Source organism: Elgaria multicarinata, chromosome 20 (genome assembly GCF_023053635.1).
Source record: "Elgaria multicarinata webbii isolate HBS135686 ecotype San Diego chromosome 20, rElgMul1.1.pri, whole genome shotgun sequence".
In the NCBI taxonomy this organism is placed as follows: Eukaryota; Metazoa; Chordata; class Lepidosauria; order Squamata; family Anguidae; genus Elgaria; species Elgaria multicarinata.
In genome coordinates this window covers 15,135,676-15,157,570 of record NC_086190.1, presented here as the reverse complement: position 1 = coordinate 15,157,570, position 21,895 = coordinate 15,135,676, and the positions used below count along the sequence as shown (strand labels likewise).

General features: G+C 47.4%; 1 protein-coding gene across 1 annotated transcript in view; it reads left to right on the top strand.

The window, feature by feature from the left end:
• RERE (arginine-glutamic acid dipeptide repeats) overlaps positions 1–21,895 on the top strand; it is a 316,112-nt gene that overhangs the window by 170,307 nt on the left and 123,910 nt on the right. The window contains 3 exon segments of the mRNA XM_063145507.1: positions 217–265; positions 7,046–7,170; positions 7,386–7,485. Of these exon segments, the coding sequence (XP_063001577.1) occupies positions 217–265; positions 7,046–7,170; positions 7,386–7,485 (274 nt within the window).

The following is a 21,895-nucleotide window of genomic DNA, read 5'->3' as shown; positions in this document are numbered from 1 at the left end:
ACTGGATGGAAATAGTCTCTGGAGGTTTGCCATGATCTTTGTTGTAATTCTGATTTTATTCTGTATCCTTTTAATATGGCATTGAAGACTAAACAGAACATGTTTTTTCTTCCCATTTGTACTGTCAAGATGGTAGCTATTCATGTTCAAACAGTGCTGAGAGATATCTGTGTCGCATGGTTTGATTAATCCGACTTTCTGTATTTTTAATTGCAGGAGGCTGAACAGCACACAGGGTGAAATCCGGGTTGGGCCTAGCCATCAGGTAAGATTGCTCTGCGTTATGAACGTCAAGTGTTGACTGTCTCTGTCTGTCAAAACTTCCCAAGTCCTCTTTGATCTGCAGAATGCAAGGTATTATTCGAAAAGCGACCGTGTAATGCAATAGCCGAGGGAGCAGAACTTCACACGGGATGCTCATGAACCTCTGAGTTTCAATTCCAAGGTTTTTATTTCCCCCATTAGCACTCAGCAGCTTGCACCAAGGCTGTTCATGTTTAGCCTGGAGAAGAGAAGATTCAGGGGAGACATGATAACACTCTTCAAATACTTGAAAGGTTGTCACACAGAGGAAGGCCAGGATCTCGTCTCGATCCTCCCAGAGTGCAGGATACGGAATAACGGGGTCAACTTAAAGGAAGCCGGATTCCGGCTGGACATCAGGAAAAACGTCCTGACTGTTAGAGCAGTGCGACAATGGAACCCATGACCTAGGGAGGTGGTGGGCTCTCCCACACTCGAGGCCTTCAAGAGGCAGCTGGACAGCCCTCTGTCAGGGATTCGTTAAGGTGGATTCCTGCCTTGAACAGGGGGTTGGACTCGATGGCCTTATAGGTCCTTTCCAGCTCAACTATTCTATGATTCTGTGTTCAGGCCTTCTGTGACGTTGCATCGGTTAAGGGGCTCCAATTCCCTTGCCAACAGAGGCCCACTTGTGACCCCCAAATACATAACAGCTTGGCTTACTACCCAAATGTCTGAAGCCCTCTAGCAAGCACAGAGTGCTTGAGGGAGAGCTGGAGCTATTTCTCACCGATGCAGAGGCTTGGATGAGGAAATAAGCAGCAGAGGGAACTTAAAGGGGAGCCTGTGGGCAAGTGAGTGGAACGGCCCAACTGTGGCAACATTGCTGCCAGACAGCATCAAGCGCCGAGGACCAAATCGAAGGAGGAGAACGAAAAAGGGACCTTTGCCTAGTATCGCCTGCTCTGGCCTTTCTAGTCCTTTTGTCTAAAGATGCTGGTAATTACACCTGGCATCTTCTGCTTCCAAAGGCTCCGGCCCCCCTGGTTCAAATCTTACTCTGCTACATTTGCTAGTTGGTCCAAAACGTCTTGAGCTTCAGCGCACCCCACCTTGCAATATGAGGATAATACTACTGACCCACCTTACGGGGTTGCTGTAATTCAGGGGTGTAGATCCGGCACTCCGGGGTTCTCCAGAAGGCCACGCCCCCTTCTGATTGCCCTTCCCTCTGACCACCAATTGTTCAATGGCTCCCCGGATTTTGTGCAGGCCCCCCTCCCATAATGGGTTGAAATGCCTCTGCTAGGGCTTAGTCGCCGGCAGCAAGAGCTTGGAGCTAAAACACACTGGCATTATTATTGTTACCGTATTTCTTCGATTCTAAGACGCCATCGATTCTAAGACGCACCCCATTTTAGAGATGTTTATTTGGGAAAAGGGGGCATCTTAGAATCGAAGAAATACTTCCCTCACCGCCCAGCCAACCTCCCCCCCCTCCGCTCTTTCTTCTGATGGTTGTGTCCTTTTCTTTTTTCCCTCTGTGAGAGAAGAAACCGCCATTTGCGCAGGAAGAAGGAGGGGCGTTGAAACAAAGAGTAAACAATATTTTCGGGCGGGGAGAGAGAGAGGAGAAGACGCGATTAAGGAGCTAAAACGCTTAACTCTCCAGTCCCGCTCTTTACTTGTCTGTGCACCAGGGGACGACGACACGCGAGTAAGTCCCATGGAAATCGATGGGACTTACGAATAAATGTGACTCACAAAAAACCAGGCGCTTACCCTCCCAGCTCCTCCTCGCTCGCATGGCTCGAGGCTGCTGCAGGAGCTTCCTCTTTTCCTCTTACCGTATTGCTTCGATTCTAAGACGCCATCGATTCTAAGACGCAGTCCATTTTTAGAGCTGTTTATTTAGGGGAAAAAGTGCATCTTAAAATAGAAGAAATACGGTATTTTGCATTCAGCCCCTCCCCTTCTGCCTCAGGCCCCGCCCACCACAATGCGGGCCCCCCGAGAGCGTCTCTGAAATGGAATCCGGCCCTCGGGCTGAAGAAGGTTCAACACCTCCGTTTTAAGGACTATTGAGACAAATTTAAAACACACTGAACACTTGAAAGTGCCACGTCAGTGCCAAGTGGCAGCATTTATCATTCCTGTACCACTGGTCTCTTCACATCCTAGAGTATCCCCTGGAGACCAGCAGTATTTTCGTCCCCTGGGGGTTTCTGTTGCTTGTGCTATTCAGCGAGCTTCCACAAGCCCCTTTCCTTTGGCAGATTACTTGCTGAGCAGAATAATCCCTTCGTTCAGCATTAGATGTCTTAATTTTGATGTATTTAAAGGGGAAAAAATACAATGGTGTTTTGAATTTGGGCCTTGGGGAACTTGAGGAGACTTTACCGTTTCCACATCTTCACTCGCCATTGTATTACGTTGCTCCCCGCAGGTTGGCGTATTATTTGCTCTTCCTTAGCCTTTCAGCCCCACCAAGGGCAGGATGAAAATTCGTTTTGGTTTCGTAGGTCCGCTGGCTTTTCTTCCGGTTGTGCCTACATACAGGCGTGTGTTCATTTTTTTATGATTATTTCTTAAGTGTGCATCATCCTAGAGGCCACGCTACAATTCTGAAGTCTGGCCCCGAGGAGATGCCGAAATAACAGGAAGGCAGCTGGCTGTATAAGGACGTTAAAATGGTACACACGCGCCCTCAATTTTGCTTGAGGGCAATGTCTTGCGGTGGAACTGCTGGAGACTGCTATAGCTCTTCAGCCGCTGGTGCACTCCTAAAAAGAAAAATACGTGGTTTGCTACCTTTACCCCCCTTTCACAAGCTTAGAAACAGAAGGAGCTGCCTTATACCTGGTCAGTTTGCCCATTTAACCCAGTATTGACAGCTCTGGCTGGCAACAGGTCTCAGGGAGAGAAAGGTCTTTCCCATCACCTGCTGCCTGATCCTTTTTTAAAAAAACTGGATATGCCTAGATTTGGACCTGGTACCTTCTGCGCGCAAATTTTATTTATTTATTTATTTATTTATTACATTTTTATACCGCCCAATAGCCAAAGCTCTCTGCATACGTTCCATCATTAAACAACGGCTCCCGATGTATTTATCTCTGTATTATAAGCCCAGCCGTTTTGCTGAATCTGCCTTGTTCCTAAACGTATTTATTTATTTATTTATTTATTAATTACATTTTTTATACCGCCCAATAGCCGAAGATCTCTGGGCGGTTCGCAAAAATTAAAACCATAATAAAACAACCAACAAGTTAAAAGCACACATACAAAATACAATATAAAAAGCACATCCAGGATAAAACCACGCAGCAAAATTGATATAAGATTAAAATACAGAGTTAAAACAGTAAGATTTAAATTTAAGTTAAAATTAAATGTTAAAATACTGAGAGAATGAAAAGGTCTTCAGCTGTCGATGAAAGGAGTACAGTGTAGGCGCCAGGCGGATCTCTCTGGGGAGCTCATTCCACAACTGGGGTGCCACAGCAGAGAAGGCCCTCCTCCTAGTAGCCACCTGCCTCACTTCCTTTGGCAGAGGCTCACGGAGAAGGGCTCCTGTAGATGATCTTAAGGTCCGGGTAGGTACATATGGGAGGAGGCGTTCCTTCAAATAACCTGGCCCCAAACTGTTTAGGGCTTTAAATGTCAATACCAGCACTTTGAATCGGGCCCGGACCTGGACTGGCAGCCAATGAAGCTGGAAAAGGACTGGCGTAATGTGATCTCGCCGGCCAGTCCCTGTTAGTAAACGGGCTGTCCTGTTTTGTACCAGCTGAAGCTTCCGGACCGTTTTCAAAGGCAGCCCCACGTATAACGCATTGCAGTAATCCAAACGAGAGGTTATCAGAGCATGGATCACTGTAGCTAGGCTATCTCTGTCCAGATAAGGGCGTAGTTGGTATATCAACCCAAGCTGATAAAAGGTGCTCTTTATTTATCAATGCAATAAATAAATAAATAAATAATTTTGAAGTTAAGGAGCTGTTCTCCCCTTGCTCTCCTCCCAGCTCAACATGATTAATCCATCGCAGGCTGGGATGACGAATTTAGACATATTTGCTGAGGAAAGGGCTACCAGCACCAATTAGCCATGATAGCAAGACAGATCTCCCACATTCAGAGGCAGTAGATTTTTGAAAAATACAGCGAAGACCCTTCTCTACCTTCTCGTGAGCGTCTTAGAGGCATCTGATTGGCCACTTGTTGAAAACAGGATGGTGAATTAGATGGATAGCCGTATCTGATCCATTCAGGCTGCTCTTGAACCCAAGCTCCCAGATTTAAGTCTAGCCCTTTGCGTTTGGGAATATGAGAGATTTTGTATTACAAAGCTGGGTTGAAAGTCGCTGTTCGCCTAGGGCGAGCAAAGCATTAGCTCCAAGTGACCAGGCAGTGAAGTTTAACGGGAAAAAAAACACTGCTTTTTTCATGCCACATGTTTATTAACATTTGTAAACTGTTCAAGGCTGCAAAGCTCTTCTAAAGAGACCCATGTTGGCCCTGCTGGGTTTTCACATTAACAATTGTATGAGGACCAGTGTGGTGTAGTGGCTAAAGTGTTAGACTGGGAGTCAGGAGATCCGGGTTCTAGTCCCCACTCAGCCATGGAAACCCACTGGGTGACTTTGGGCAAGTCACGGACTCTCAGCCCAGCCTACCTCACAGGGTTGTTGTTGTGAAGATAAAATGGAGAGGAGGGGGATTATGTACGCTGCCTTGGGTTCCTTGGAGGAAAAAAGGTGGGATATAAATGCAATAATAAATTAATAAATAATAAAAAAAACTGTAGACAAAGGGGGTTTGCTTTGTGGCACTTTGCCTTCCTGAAGTACCTTTATTGCTTTTGTTAACTGCTTCCTTTTCGGCTGACCCTGTTTCACAGAGGCAGAGAAATGTGCTGTTTGAGGGACCTGTTTTGGTCTCTGCCGACACCAGTACAGCATCTGAGCCTGCCTGCAGTGCCTCATTGGGGCCAGCTGTAGCCGTGGCCAGTTCATCGCTTGCCAGCGGGGAAATTGCGACCCATCCTTTTCTTCCCTAGATAAGAAATCGGAAGGAAATACAAAGGGAATACATGAAACATTTCCGAACTTGTGACTTGTAATTAGTGGTTATATATGTATATATAAAATACTGCCTTTCAGATGTACTCTGCATTGTCACGGCGCGAGGTAATTACAGGCTTGGAAAGTTCTTCGCAATCGTGCGCCCGTTGCTGCTGCTGATTAAGGCTGTTAATTGAATCTTACAGCCTAACACAAAATCCCTACTTGTTACAGCACATTCTCACACTCTGGAATTGTCTGTGGGTCAGTTGAGGGTCTTGATTTCCCAGGGCCATGATGCACTCAGTGCAAGGAGAGGGGAGCTCAAGGCCGTGGAGCAACAAGTAATGGGGGGGGGGGGAAGTATCTGTTTTCTAGGAGGCTATGCAATTTGATCCCGCTTCTGGGGGACTGTGGGCTCATCTTCACCAAGCAGAATATTCCACTATGAAAGTGGTATACAAAAGGCATCAGCCACACTACTGTTTTATAGCGGTATTGAAGTGCACTGACAACTGTTGGAGCCCATTGATGCAGACCATATGCTGCTTCCATGCCACTTTCATAGTGGAATATCTAGGGTGACCCTATGAAAAGGAGGACAGGGCTCCTGTATCTTTAACAGCTGTATTGAAAAGGGAATTTCAGCAGGTGTCATTTGTATATATGGAGAACCTGGTGAAATTTCCTCTTCATCACAACAGTTAAAGCTGCAGGAACTATACTAGAGTGACCAGATTTAAAAGAGGGCAGCTTTAACTGTTGTGATGAAGAGGGAATTTCACCAGGTTCTCCATATATACAAATGACACCTGCTGAAATTCCCTTTTCAATACGACTGTTAAAGATACAGGAGCCCTGCCCTCCTTTTCATAGGGTCACCCTAGGAATATCCTGCTTGGTGTAGATGTGTCATGGGCCCCAACAGTTGTCAGTGCACTTCAATACCGCTATAAAGCAGTAGTGTGGCTCCTGCCTTTTATATACTGCTTTCATAGTGGAATATCCTGCCTGGTGTAGATGAGCCCAGAGGCAAAGTTAAGTAGGGTGACCATATGGAAAGGAGGACAGGGCTCCTGTATCTTTAACAGTTGCATAGAAAAGGGAATTTCAGCAGATGTCATTTGTATATATGGAGAACCTGGTGAAATTCCCTCTTCATCACAACAGTTAAAGCTGCCCTCTTTTAAATCTGGTCACTCTAGTATAGCTCCTGCACTAACTTTTGTGATGAAGAGGGAATTTCCCCAGGTTCCCCATATATACAAATGATACCTGCTGAAATTCCTTTTTCTATGCAACTGTTAAAGATACAGGAGCCCTGTCCTCCTTTTCATAGGGTCACCCTACTTAACTTTGCCTCTGGGCTATGCAATACAGGATCCCGGTCCTCCTTTTCATATGGTCACCCTCAGTTAAGGCCTTGGTTTTGCCGTCTATATGAGCCTTTTATCAACCTACTAGCGGGAATTCTATTAATTCATCAGCTGCCTGCGCGTACTCTTTTGTGATCCATTAAAGCCTGGAAAGAGGTGGATGGGAAACAACCCTAATATTCCCATCCAAAACGCCCCTGCTTGGTCGCCTGGGGGGCAGTTTTACTCGCTGCAGGCGAGTAGGGAAGTGGCTTTTCGCAAGCCTGCCTCCGTGCACTTCTGAAGCTCTACTTGTCGCGACCAGACATATACAACCCGCTTTGTCTGTGTTAACGCACACCCTCTTGCTTCTGCCTCCAGGCAAAACTTCCAGAACTGCAGCCATTCCCTTCCGGAGATAACGACGCTGTGACGCAGCACGAGGAACTTGTGTGGATGCCTGGGGTCAATGACTGTGACCTCCTCATGTATTTGAGGGCAGCAAGGTAATGTGAAATGAATGCGTTTTCCCTACCTTGGCTGCAAAGTCTCATTAAGAGACTGGTAGAAGGACCCGGGTTTGAACAGGTTGGGATTGCCTTTACGTCAATACAGAGAAGCTTTCCCGCAAACTTAAAACAGATTCCCCCCCCTTTTTTCGCTCTTCCTTTTGCATGTTCTGTCATTGGTTAATAAAACCTCCCCCCCTTAACTTTTCAAGGAGCATGGCAGCCTTCGCAGGCATGTGTGACGGAGGATCCACAGAAGACGGGTGCGTGGCAGCCTCCCGCGATGACACCACTCTCAACGCGCTCAACACAGTAAGTCTCCGGTTGTTACAACCGTCTTCCGGTCAGAAATAACATGCTGGGATATTGAACGAACGAACGAATGAAATCTTTCTTGCGAAAAGCGATAAGCCCTCGCAGTTTGACATAGTTAGGAAAAATAAAATACAAGTTAAAAGATGAGCTAAAGCAAATGGAATAAAAATAGGTAGTCTGAAATGAAATAAAAATACTAAACAAAAATACAAGGCCGTAAAAATGCAAAATCACATTGACATAAATTAAGAGCTCCCCAGTGGGGTGCTAGAGCAGGACATATAACAAGGGCAAATTCTCCAGTTCTCCATGATGAAACGTGTAGAGCAGCCTTCCTCAACCTGGGGCACTCCAGATGTGTTGGACTGCATCTCCCAGAATGCCCCAGCCAGCAGAGGGTCTTGGCGCCCACCACTCAACTTACTTGCAGCCAAGGCAAGTTTTTGCAACCAGAGCAGTAATAAATACATTATTGCCAGCGAACAAGATACAGATTTGCTCAAGGGAAGGTCAGTTAGAAAGATAACGAAGAGTGGGATATTCTCATTGCATCCTCGTCGCTTTGTGTTATTCTTCGTGGCTCTTTGGTATGCTTGAGAACATCCCCCATCCCACCCCAGGCCTTCCCGAAACACGACAAGCAACCTTCCTGTTTGCTTTCCCGGCTTCGAACATCTGAGTGTTCATCTACACCAAGCAGGATATTCCACTGTGAAAGCGGTATATAAAAGGCAGGAGCCACACTGCTGCTTGATCGCGGAATTGAAGTGCACTCACAACTGTTGGGGCCCATTGAGACAGACCACATTCTGCTTTCATACTCGCCCGTGTGGACGAGCCCCCAGTTGAAGCGCACAATGAAACTGAAGCCTAAGGAAACAAGCTGACCGGAAAACCAGCCAGGTTTCCCCAGGCTCTGAAGTCAAAAGATTCCTGGTTGAGCAACACGAGGCTTCCGGACCGCAGGAAGTTTGCAGGGCTCGTCCACACGGGCGCTTTGCCCCTGGACTGCTTCGGAGTGGCAGCACGGCATCTACATGACGCAGCCGCTGCTCTGAAGCAATCCAAGGGCAAAGCCCCGAAGCTCCGCACTAAAGAAGTCGGGGATTTACCTTGAATTTTTTAGATTGGAGCAAGGCAGAGGGCCTTTTCAGTGGTGGCCCCCCGACTGTGGAATGATCTCCCCAATGAGGCTTGCCAACACTGTTATCTTTTTGGCACCAGGTCAAGACTTTTCTCTTCTCCCAGGCATTTAACAGCATTTAAAAATGCTACGTTCGTTGTTTTTTTCACGCACCCCAAAACTGTTGTTTTTAAATGGATACCGTTGTTTTTATGCTGTTGCTTCTATGTTTCTGTTGGTTTTAAATTTTGTATACTTTTTTTAATGTTCACTGTTTTTAACTTTTGTAAACCGCCCAGAGAGCTTCGGCTATGGGGCGGTATATAAATGTAATTAATAAATAAATAAAATAAATAAGGCTCTGTGTCTCTGCGGAGCCTTGTTAAGATAAAATAAATTAAAATTTAAAGGGGGGTGGGGTGGAAATCCCGCCAGGGAGGGAGCACCCCGTTAGCTGTAAATGCGGTCCTTCGCATTTACAGCTAACCACGCCCCCCCCCCCCCAAACCCACGTCAGCCTCATTTTCCTATTAAAAACCTGGTATAGATAAATACTGAGCGAGATGGGCCGTAGATCTGATTCAGTGTAAGGCCGCTTTCTAGTATGAAAACCACCACCACCACCAGGCAATTGGATCATTCACGCATTCATTATATTCCTATACCGCCCCATAGCAGAAGATTTTCTGGGCAGTCCACAAAATTTTTAAATACATTATACAAAGTGCAGCACCATTTACCTAAAAAGCATATGAACGCATTGGGCACACAGAGAGGCAACATGTATGTAAAAACAATTTTTCAAACGATCAACCAAAGACAATCCAGGACCTGGTTAAAAACTCATCGTATTTATTTAGCATTTTTATTCCGCCCTTCAGCCAAAAAGGCTTTCAAGGCGGCTTACAAAAATATTTCTTGACAGTCATATGCTGCCAAATGCTTGAGAGAAGAGGGATGTTTTCACCTGGCACCGAAAAGATGACAGTGTTGGTGCCAGATGGCTCTCGTGGGGGAGATTGTTCCACGATTGGGGCCACCACCCAGAAGGCCCTCTACCTTGTTGCCACCCTCTGAGCCTCCCTCAGAAGAAGCACCTGGAGGAGGGTCTTAGATGCTGAACGTGGTATACGGGTCAGTTCATGCCAGGAGAGGCACTCCTTCAGGCATTATGGTTCCAAGTCTTGTAAGGCTTCAAAGGTCAAAACGAGCACCTTGAGTCAGCCTTGAAAACATACAGGCAGCCAGTGCGTAATAGCGGAGACCAGCCCGAAACAACCTGAGTTGCCGCTAACAGAGATACCTGAGAGAGCTCTGCCTTCTCCCCTACCAACCTGCCCGGTCACTGAGGTCATCCGAGGGTCTGCTGCTGCTGGTCCCACGTAGATCCATCCTCCGATTGGAGCCCACCAGGGGAAGAGCCTTCAGCGTGGTGGCCCCCCTCCTGTGGAACTCCCTGCCTCTGGAGGTCAGACAGGCGCCAACTTTGTACCCCTTTCGGCGCCTCTCGAAAACGTCATTATTCCAGGAAAGCCTTTCCTTAACGTCCAGCCGTGAGTCACCGCATTTGCTTCTTTTAAAATCTGTTTGCAGTGTTCGCTTCTGTTTTTATTTTCATTTTATCTTGTACACCGCTCCGAAATTTTTCAATGAGGAGCGGTATATAAATATTGTAAATTTAAATAAATAAATAACAGATTAACGGCCTTCTCCCAAATCAACATCTGGGCCTTCTCCTCAACCCGTTTCACGGACTCTCTGCGCACATAACCATTAACCCCGCGCCTGCCTGTACCTTCGTGAAATAGCTGTACGAGACACTAGGGGGTGTTGAGAGGCAGCACTGAAATGAGGTTTGGAGCACGCATGCCTCCCTCTGCCTTGGACAGGAGTTGCTTGCTGCTATAATCTTGGGATCATTTGCTGCCTGTGGAGACAGCGAATTCTCGACATCGTTGCCAAGGGATATTCCACGGCACAGATCTTGCATCTGTACTGAGTCTGGTGCTGATTCAAGGGGGGTCGCATGAACGCCCTCGCCTGTTACCTGACTGTTCAGTTGATTCGTCAACTTAACAGTCTTCCAGAATTTAAGAAAGCCATAAAGACTGACCTCTTCCGGAAGGCCTACCCAGTTGAATTTTAAGACGCCTTTTTTAACGGTGTGCTGCTTTTAATGATGCACTGGTTTTAAACGTTTGAATTCGTTGTATGTATTTTATGGTGTTTTTATTTGTGTCGTACCCCGCCTCGATCCAGAGGGAGAGGCGGGTAACAAATAAATTTATTATTATTATTATTATCATTATTATTATTATCATTATTATTATTACCCAACAAGAGCCTGGTGCTCTGAGAGAGAGAGAGAAATGTGGCAGTTTCCACCACCAGGCAGCAACAGGGCAAATCTTTCCTGGCGTGGTCTGCCTTTCTCTCCTTCACTTCCCATTCGTGGGGTGAAAATCGGCTCTTTTGGCCACTGATAAGTGGCCTCTGTTGCACTAAGGGGTGTGTGTGTGTGTGTGTGTGTGTTTAGAATGATAATATGCAGCCCAAAAGATTAATGGTAAAAAATGGATATGCTCTATGATTTCTTATTATGGAAATGCAATAAACTTCAGAGTAGCACTTCACATAAATCAGCCCTGACAAGCTTCTTTGCTAGTGTTTTATTTATGTAATAACAGCGTGCTGTAACCCTCACTATGATTTATTGTTAATTACACCCAATAGAAATGAAGAGCAGGGGAAGTTTTCGCTGTGCAGCGTTTATATTATCTAGTCGAACAACTCCTTCCAGTGATTATTTGCTTAATAGCACGGGTAAAAATTTCGGCGTGTGTGTGTGTGTGCGCGCGCGCGCGCATCTCGAGTTTTGATATAAGGTTTTGTTTGCTTTTTCAAAGTTGCGATTTAATGCTTTTAAATTCAAGTGGGATGGGAAGTCACCGTTTTGGAAGCAATTAATCCCTTTTGTGCGTGCTACTGGCTATACGTGTGGAAGGCAGGTTAGGCCACGCGCAGACCTATGCATGATTAGACCAAAAAAAAAAAAAAGTACTACAACAACTCCCAGCATTCCCCATGCTGGGAGTTGTAGGACTTTTGCCTGTCTAAACATCCATAGGATTGCACCCTTGGTGAGTAACGCAAGTGCTGACAGTGGGCCAAACTAGGTGTGACGCTATTCATGTTGTGTGAATTACTGGATTGGGACTTCAGCAGGGAGAAAGGGATACAGCCCTTCTCATCTCTGCCCTGGGGTACCAATATGGATCAGCCCCGTCCCCCCACTTCTCTTGAGCAGCTGCTATTTACTCTAAACAAAGCAGCAGTTTCTGCAGCTGAAACTCTCCCCATGGCTTGAGTTCGATCCCAGCGGAAGCTGGTTTCAGGCAGCCGGCTCGGGTCGACTCAGCCTTCCATCCTCCCGAGGTTGGTAAAATGAGTACCCAGTTAGCTGGGGGAAAGGTAATAACAGCCAGGGAAGGCAACGGCAAACCACCCCGCTATAAGGCCTGCCAAGAAAACGTCAGAGAAAGCAGGCATCCCTCCAAGAGTCAGCAATGACGCAGTGCTTGCACGAGAGGTTCCTTTCCTTCCCTGTTCTATGCCTAATTTGCCTAAATCTACAGGGCTGGAACCCGCAGCCTCTTGGGATTTTTGCTAGTGAGCCGCCTGGCACTGTGTGTGTTTAGGCAAAAAGGAAATGCGCGCAACATTGGCCCTTGTGATTGGCAAGCAGTATGAAGTCGCCCGGCCTTCTGCCCCTCCTGCTGCGTTTCAAGCCCTGTCTCAGGTCCCAGGCACTGTCGTTTGGAGTGACAGCATACTCTCCGGGTCTGCTCACGGCCCCCCACGATCCCAACCCGACCTTGACGAAGGCTTTCTTCCTGGAGGTTCATAGGAACACAGGAAGCTGGCTTCTGCTGGGTATTTGTCCACTTAGCCCAATCTTGGTCTATTTCAGCCTACCCCAACCTGTTGCCCTCCAGATGTTGTGGACTACAACTCCCAGGCTTCCTGACTGTCAGGCATGTTGGCTGGGACTGATGGATGTTGAAGTCTGAAAAACCTGGAAAGCTCCAGGTTGAGGGAAGACTGGTTTATTCTGACTGGCAGTAGTCTCAGAAAGGAGTTCTTCCTGTCATCAGGTGTCTAGGACCTTTCACGTGAAAACCATGTGCTCCGTCACTGAACTGTGGGACCTCCTCTAAGGACAGAAATCTTTGCTGAAACTCCTTTACACACACACACACACACACACTTTTTCCCTGCAGTTCAGCAATGTGAGAACCGTTGCAGGTTATCCGGATCCTCTCACCACCTCGCACCCACGTTCCTCCCTTCTCCCATCTAGAAGTGCAAACTGGCAGAAAGGAGGGTATTAAGATTCCCCTCAAAGCGCGTCAAAGTCTGAATTGACACAGAGCCTGTCTTTAATAGCTCACAGATCAGCAGGCATAAAAGAACAGATTAACGAGAACACCAGAAAACATGCAAATGCCTTGGTAAGAGAAGAGATTTTTTTAAAAAAATTATCCTTCAGTGTTCAGAGGGTTCATCTCAAATGCATGTGGATTCTTTTCTCCTTCAAGGGAAGGAAAAATTAACCATCTAAATCTTGAAAAAAAATCTTCCCTACCCATTATAACAGGATGAACCCCTTTCTCCTAAGTAACTGGGAGCCCTGTGTATGACGCCCCTAATTAAAATTCACAAGCAGCAAGCTCACGTTTTATAACCATCTCTGTGGGTAATTTTACTTTGAAGTTTTAATCCACATTCGAGTTTCAGATGTCCTCATTTCTCCCCAACTCCCATAGCATATATGCCACAAAATGAAATGCAGCTTGACCCCTAAAGAAAAGTGCAATTATTTTGAACGTCGGCCAAAATGGTGGGAAATCTCACCTCCCCCTTCCCTCTTTAAAATATATATTTTTAAATATTGCTCAACTTGCAAGTCCTTGGAGAGCTGGGAGACACCCTAAGTTTGCCTCTGGAACAATGGGAGCCTGAACGCCATTTGCTTCCTGAACTATATAGATAGTACAGCAGCTTAGCATCACAACTACATACAAGTATGACAATGGAACCAGTTACCTAGGGAGGTTGTGGGCTCTCCCACACGAGAGGCCTTCAAGAGGCAGCTGGACAACCATCTGTCAGGGATGCTGTAGGGTGGATTCCTGCATTGAGCAGAGGGTTGGACTTGATGGCCTTGTAGGCCCCTTCCAACTCTACTATTCTATGATTCTAATGCGCTCAAGTGACAGGAAGCCAGATTCCAGCTGGGCATCAGGAAAAACCTCCTGACGGTTAGAGTGGTACGACAATGGAACCAATGACCTAGGGAGGTTGTGGGCTCTCCCACACGAGAGGCATTCAAGAGGCAGCTGGACAACATTCAAGAGGCAGCTGGACATACTGGTCAAGTATGCTGTAGGGTGGATTCTTACATTGAGCAGGGGGTTGGACTCAGTGGCCTTGTAGGCCCCTTCCAACTCTGCTTTTCTATGATTCTAAGTGTCAAATTTGGTACGGTGGTATTTTAATACCATGTAGATTAAAATTAGATATAGGGGCATCTCGGGAAATCATCATAACGGCCGCCATCTTGGAAACCCGAACCCAGTTGCCAAGCATCCGAAGTCCTGCACCAGCTTCCCAGACAGAAGCGACAAGAGCCCTGCTTCTTTTCTCTTTCTCCCCATTTCATTTCCTTGGCGGCCGGACACACTGTCCTGGTTCAGACAACACTCTAAACCACGCCGCTTAACCACAAAACGGTTAATGGAATGCATTAAGGTTAATGTATTGTCTTAACCGTTTTGTGGTTAAGCAGCGTGGTTTAGCGTGTTGTCTGAACCAGGCCACTGTAGAGGAGAGAATTGGCTGGCTTGTTTTTTTAAAGTGAGAGGGATAGAGCACCTCTGTGGCCACCAAGAAAGGGGTCCAGGGTGCATTGGTGCCCACAGGCACAACATTTCTTCCCCTTGCCCTTTCAGGAAGGCAGTCGGAAGTAACCAGCAGCAGATGTTTAGACCCGTTGGGTGCTTCCATGCCCGGAAAATCCCCTGTTCCCTTTTGTTCTTCTGAAGTTCTGGCTGCAACATGACCCCAGGAGTGAGGACAGAGCCTGGAACATCGGGAACGCAAGACACTTCTTTGTGTCTGGTCAAACTATTGACCCATTTAGTCCAGTGTTTTCAACTCTGACTGGGTCTTGGACAGAGAAGGGCCCCCTCTACCATCAGCTACCTGACTCTTTTGTAACTGGAGATGCTGAGGTTTGAACTTAGAGACTGAAGGAACCGGGCACGTTTAGCCTGGAGAAGAGAAGATTGAGGGCAGACATGAAAGCACTCTTCAGATACTTGAAAGGTTCTCACACAGAGGAGGGCCAGGATCTCTTCTCCATCCTCCCAGAGTGCAGGACACGGAATCATGGGCTCAAGTTACAGGAAGCCAGATTCCGGCTGGACATCAGGAAAAACTTCCTGACTGTTAGAGCAGTACGACAATGGAATCAATTACCTAGGGAGGTTGTGGGCTCTCCCACACTAGAGGCCTTCAAGAGGCATGATAGCACTCTTCAAATACTTGAAAGGTTGTCACACAGAGGAGGGCCAGGATCTCTTCTTGACCCTCCCAGAGTGCAGGACACGGAATAACGGCCTCAAGTTACAGAAATCCAGATTCCAGCTGGATGTCAGGAAAAACATCCTGATGGTTAGAGCGGTATGACAATGGAACCCATGACCTAGGGAGGTGATGGGTTCTCCCACACTCGAGGCCTTCAAGAGGCAGCTGGACAACCACCTGTCAGGGATACTTTAGGGTGGATTCCTGCATTGAGCAGGGGGTTGGACAGGATGGCCTTATGGTCCCCTTCCTCCTCTACTATTCTATAATTCTATGACTTTTTGCATGCAAAGCAGTTCTACCACCAAGTGCAGATTAATCCTGCATGCATCAGACCCACAAGGAGAAACCATGTTTCTCTCTCCTCCTCTCTCCCCACCCCCCACCCCAACGCAAAAAGAGAATGCCGTTCCGAAATCTAGCTACGTCCTTAATGGACTCCCCAATTATTTAATATTGTAGCAGGAACCCATTCCCAGACGCCTGTGATGGCTTTCAGGCAGGGCTCATAATGACTGTAATTGCAGCAGAGTGCCTCGATGAAGCCTGAGCTGCCAGATGCCGTGCCGTTCTGATGCAGGAAAGGTCACGGGGAAAGGGACGTTTAAATTAAGTTATAAATTACAACTGAAGAACAATATTTTGATGTGCAAGACCTGGGAATGTCAGGCCGGCGAGACGTAATTCATGGATTCATTACCGAACAGAGGAGCCTGACAGCTGAGCCATGCCAAGAGGAGGATTTATTTGCAGCATCACGCAGCCAGAAAATGGCAGCTCTGTTGCGAAGGGGGTGTCGAAATGCAACAGCCGCCCCCTACAACACCCCCCCACACCCCCACACACGCCCACCCCAACCTTGCACTAATGTGGCGGAGTTTATGCTAATAAGCCCTGGCTGAGATGCAGCAGGGCTGTTTAATATCTGCTGTGATAAAAATGAGGAATGTGGGCAAGCAGGGATTGGGAATTCTCCCCCCCCCCTTGAGCTTTGGATGGAGGGGGAAGAAGCGTTGCGGTTTAAAAGGCACACACCGGCCTCTTTCTTTCCTTTTCCTTTTTTGTTTGAGCTTGGGGGTGGGGGGGGAATCATCAAGCCATTCTTCAATAGCTGGCTTTTTTAAAAAATGGTTTTTAAAAATTGTATCTCCCATTTAGTCTTCAGGTGGTCTATAAAATCCAAATAAATACATAAGAACATCAGAAGAGCCCTGCTGGATCAGACCGAGGGTCCATCTAGTCCAGCACTCTGTTCACACAGTGGCCAACCAGCCATCGGCCAAGGACCAACAAGTAGGACATGGTGCAACAGCACCCTCCCGCCCATGTTCCCCAGCAACTGGTGCACACAGGCTTGCTGCCTCAAACACTGGAGATAGCACACAACCTTCAGGACCTGTAGCCATGGATAGCCTTCTCCTCCAGGAACTGATCCAAGCCCCCTTTTAAAGCCATCCAGATTGGTGGCCATCACCACCTCCTGGGGTAGTGAGTTCCATAATTTAACTATGCTAACTACAATATGCTGGTCATTTTAGCCTTGCCGCTTTTGCTTTCAGCCCCGCCCGCCACTGGGATCCCCCCCCCGCCCCCCAGATCTTCTCCGGGCTGAGAGGTTCGCTGTCCTAAACTTGACAGTCTGCTCTGGTCGGGCTCTGATCATCTCTTTCTGCTCCTTCTGTTGGTTCTCGATTGATAGGTGATTCATTTACCTGTTTTTTCCTGAAGCTCTAGTGCAGCCTTTGCTCTCCAGATGTGTCGGACTACAACTCCCAGCATGCCCCTGCTGTGGCTGCCTGGGGGATGCTAGCCAGAACACATCTGGAAGGCAGGAAGTTGGGGGAAGTTGCTCTAGCACAGTTGCTTGCTGTGGGTTCCAGATCCGAGTTTATTTATTTGTTGCATTTATATCACGTTGCTGAGGATTCGGAAATATCTAAGTAGCAGGATTCATGCATCAATCTCTCTCTCTCTCTCTCTCTCTCTCTCTCATATTCTGTTTATATATTGGTCCATGTAACATCCCCTGGAAGTTGTTGTTTTTGGGGAGGAGGTGGCGCTCTATCAGTGGCTTCTATCTTTGTTCTTCTGCCTGCCCCAGTATAAAGAGGCAGTATCCCTGCATGCACCAGTTGCTGGGGAACATGGGCAGGAGGGTGCTGTTGCACCATGTCCTGCTTGTTCATCCCTGGCCGACGGCTGGTTGGCCACTGTGTGAACGGAGTGCTGGACTAGACGGACCCCTGGTCTGATCCAGCATCAGGGCTCCTCTTATTTATTTGTTTGTTTGTTTATTTATTTCATTTATATACCACCCCACAGCCGAAGCTCTCTGGGCGGTTTACAACAGTTAAAAATGGCAAACATTAAAAAGTATACCAAATTTGAAAACTGTCAAAAATATACAAACAACAGTATAAAAACAACAGTTCTTACTTTCTTACGTCAGAATATTAGGTGTGTAACCAGCACGCTTACAAAGGGCTGTGTGGTTACTTCTCTTCCGTGTGGATGTTCTTTCAGCCTGGGGGCCAAATCCAATTTCGGACAAGCTTCCGTGTGGATGTGTGTGTGTCCGACGCATTCCAGTGGTAGGTGGGACAGAAGGCAAAAAAAAAGGTGGGGCTGAAATACCTGCATATTTTAGCTTGTAGCACTTCCTGGGGTGTGTGTGTGTGTGTGTGTGTGTGTGTGTGTGTGTGTGTGTGTGTGTAACTCCACAAAAGTCAGGAGATCCCCAAGCATGTCGTTGGGGGGGAAAGGGGTGGGGTCACAGGAAGTGGGTGTGGCCATCTGGGGCCCCACAGGAGGGCCAGATTTGGGCTCCAAGCATGACATGTCGCACCCCCAGCCTAGAGCATGGGGAAAGGCCTTCCACTGCGACACGCCTCCCAACCCTGCACACCTACATTGAATGCTTGGAGGAGGAGCCGTTTGCAACCACCTTCAAACTAACAAGGTAGACTAAGCCCAGCCTAACACAAGGCCTGATTTTTGAGTGACACAAATGCCGCTAAGCCGTCCCACAACATTCCCAGCAGGGGCATCCGGCAGTCTGTCCGTTGCTCTTGGCCGCCTTCCGCCCTCGTTGTTGTTGTTGATCTTCTTCTTCTTCTTCTTCTTCTTCTTCTTCTTCTTCTTCTTCTTCTTCTTCTTCTTCTTCTTCTTCTTCTTCTTCTTCCTCCTCCTTCCTCCCTCCTCCCTCCTCCTCCTCCTCCTCCTCCTCCTCCTCCTCCTTCTTCTTCTTCCTCCTCCTCCTCCTCCTCCTCCTCCTCCTCCTCCTCCTCCCTCCTCCCTCCTCCCTCCTCCCTCCTCCCTCCTCCTCCTCCTCCTCCTCCTCCTCCTCCTCCTTCTCCTTCTTCTTCTTCCAGTTCATTAAGCCTGTTTGGTAAGGGAAAGGAAGGGAATTATTTTTGTTCCATTCCTTCAGGCAAAAAATAGATTCCTTCCATGAGTCATGAGGAGGAGAAGGCAGGGAGCAGAGCAACCACGCTGACTGGGGGTGGGGGGGAAGCCCACTTTCAGCCAGGGCTTCATTTTCCTACAGCTGGGCCTACCTGGAATCCATACCTCTACCTCAAAAGCTCTTCCGCCGAGTCCCAGTTCTAGGGGGAGGTGGGCAGGGCTGGCATGACTTATACCCAGTCCACACACACCCCACACACCCCATAGAGAGGCTGAGTAGAAACTCTTGCCTAAGGGTTGCCAGGCCACTTTTACAGGGGTTGTGACGCCTGTGGGCCATTTCCCGCATCAATACGGCATCAGCTGTCACTACACCTCCCCTTTCTTCTCTGGTCTTGCCACTGTGAGGAGCTACCTGGGTCCTGTAGCTTCTGTAACCTTTCAGCTCCTCACTAACCGTAGGCTTCACGTGATTCCAGACTCTTAGAAACCATGCAAGTTGGCTAAGGTGTCGTGGTGGACAGGAGGAGAACCAGGAGTCTGTCTTAGTGCCCCTCTTCTTCCTTTCCTATTCCTATTCCTATTTCTCAGCCTCCCTTGAACTTCTAAAGCCCCACCCTCCAGAATGCAAGAGGGTTGTAGATTCTGTATGTCCAGGCATTTCTCATCTGGGTCATTCCATGGAATCTGCTACCTTTCCGCATGTCACTGGACTACAACTCCCATCACCCCTGAGCATTGGCCATGCCGACTAGAGCAGAGTGTGAGAGCGCCCACAAGTTGTCCAGCCCTGCGTAGAGCCAGGGCCGGGCAAAGCTGGTAATAGGCCTGGGCCAGATAGGAAATGTAGGCCCCATTTCAAACTGCTCATCCCAGAGTGCAGGACACGGAATAACGGGCTCAAGTTACAGGAAGCCAGATTCCGGCTGGACATCAGGAAAAACTTCCTGACGGTTAGAGCAGTACGACAATGGAACCAGTTACCTAGGGAGGTTGTGGGCTCTCCCACACTAGAGGCCTTCAAGAGGCAGCTGGACAACCCTCTGTCAGGGATGCTTTAGGGTGGATTCCTGCCTTGAGCAGGGGGTTGGACTCGATGGCCTTTTAGGACCCTTCCAACTCTACTATTCTATGATTCTATTTTTTAATCAGTTCTAAATACATATGAACTAGAACGATTTATAAAAAAAGGTAATGGCAAGCACTTCTATTCAAGATGTACTGTATTTCTTTGATTGTAAGACGCCATCGATTGTAAGACGCACACTAATTTCAGTACCACCAACAGAAAAAAAAAAACTAAGGCACACCCGCGATTCTAAGACGCACCCCATTTTTAGAGATGTTTATATGGGGGTGGGGAAACGTGTGTCTTAGAATTGAAGAAATGGGGTATATAAGACCTCACTTCTTCACATTCAGAAATGCTTTACGGGGTTTTCTTTGGGCAAATTAATCATCAACAACAGAAAAATCAAGCAACTTTGCCCAGGGGGACTTGGAGTGGGGCACCTCAAAACCATAGGCCCATGCCCACCCCCCCTCTGCCCAGGCCTGCTTAGATCCTCCTAATAGGAAACAAACACATGCCCACCATTTTGCCATCCCTGCAGGCAGCGCACGGACCACCACAGGCAGAAGTGTTGCGGACTAATAATAATAATAATAATAATAATAATAATAATAATAATAATAATAACAACAATAACAACAACATATTTATTACCCGCCTCTCCCTCTGCATCAAGGCGGGGAACAACACTAAATAAAATATAATACATAAAATTAGTTAAAAGAGCATGTAAAACCCATACAGTATTAAAATAACCATCGCAGCATCTTAAAATTCTTAGGTTTAAAATCCACCTGGGTAGGCCTGCCGGAAGAGACTAGTTTTTACGGCTGCCTTAAACTCAGAGAGAGCATTAAGCCGACGCATCTCCTCCGGCAGAGGACGTTCCACAGTCTGGGGGTGGCAGAAGAAAAGTTCCTCTGGGTAACATTACCAGCCCAGCTCTGCCGCCCATTTACCATTTTCCATCCTCATTGCCAGAGGGAGGCATTTAACCCTCCCGTTTTCTTTTAAAGCTTCTGTTAGCTGCCTGGAGCTTAGGGATTAAAATAGCAGGACATAACATAATTTCAGCAAATAAATCAAAATCTCTGTTTATAACCTTCTTTTTAACCATACCTTCAAGCTTGGTCAATTTTGGTGGTGGTGGAAAGTCAAGTCGCTGGGGTTTTGTTGGGTCTGCTCAGGACAAACCAGGTTACCCTGCAGGCAAATGTATGCCTGTGTTCAGAGACTGCCTTCTCTGTATCCTTCTCTTCTTAGCTGTTCGGTAGAGTTACTTGTTTTACTGTTCTTCTCGATATTCAGTCTTAGAATCAGAATAGCAGAGTTGGAAGGGGCCTACAAGGCCATTGAGTCCAACCCCCTGCTCAATGCAGGAATCAATGCTTCTCATTAGGGGCATTGAAAAACTCCCAGAATACCTGTTTAGATCACACTGAAGGTTCAGATCAACTTCCAATATATTTCCTGCTTTGGGCAGTGGATGGGTGGGCGGGCATTCCTATTGGTGGTCCATCTCCCCTTGGCAGTCTCTATGGGGCACCTCCAGGGTATCCCCAAGGAAGCCAGAGGTTGTCCTTGCAACCTTTTTACTTTAGAAGACATCACTCATTTTATTTTAGAATGCAAAGTCTGTTCAGACATTAGGAAAATGTACATCCTTCCTTTGCTAGTTCGGATGAAGGGAAAATCATCCCTCGAAAAGCTGTGTGGTGCAGAGCGGTAAAGCAGCAGTTTCTGTAGCTGAAACTCGCCCCGCGGCCTGAGTTCGATCCCAGTGGAAGCTGGTTTCAAGCAGCCGGCTCCGGTCGACTCAGCCTCCCATCCTCCCGAGGTCGGTAAAAGGAGTACCCAGCTAGCTGGGGGAAAGGTAATAACGACTGGGGAAGGCAACGGCAAACCACCCCGCTATAAGGCCTGCCAAGAAAACATCAGCGAAAGCTGGCGTCCCTCCAAGAGTCAGTAATGACTCAGTGCTTGCACGAGAGCTTCCTTTCCTTTCCCTTTAATAAATTTTAGAACTGCAAAATTTCTTGCGCTGGCCCTGTTCTTGCACACAAAGGCCAAGGGGATGAATGAATGTAACACATCTATGTGAAGCTGTATAATGGCTGGTTGCTAAATGCAGTAGACTTTACTTGGACTTGGTGGTCCCA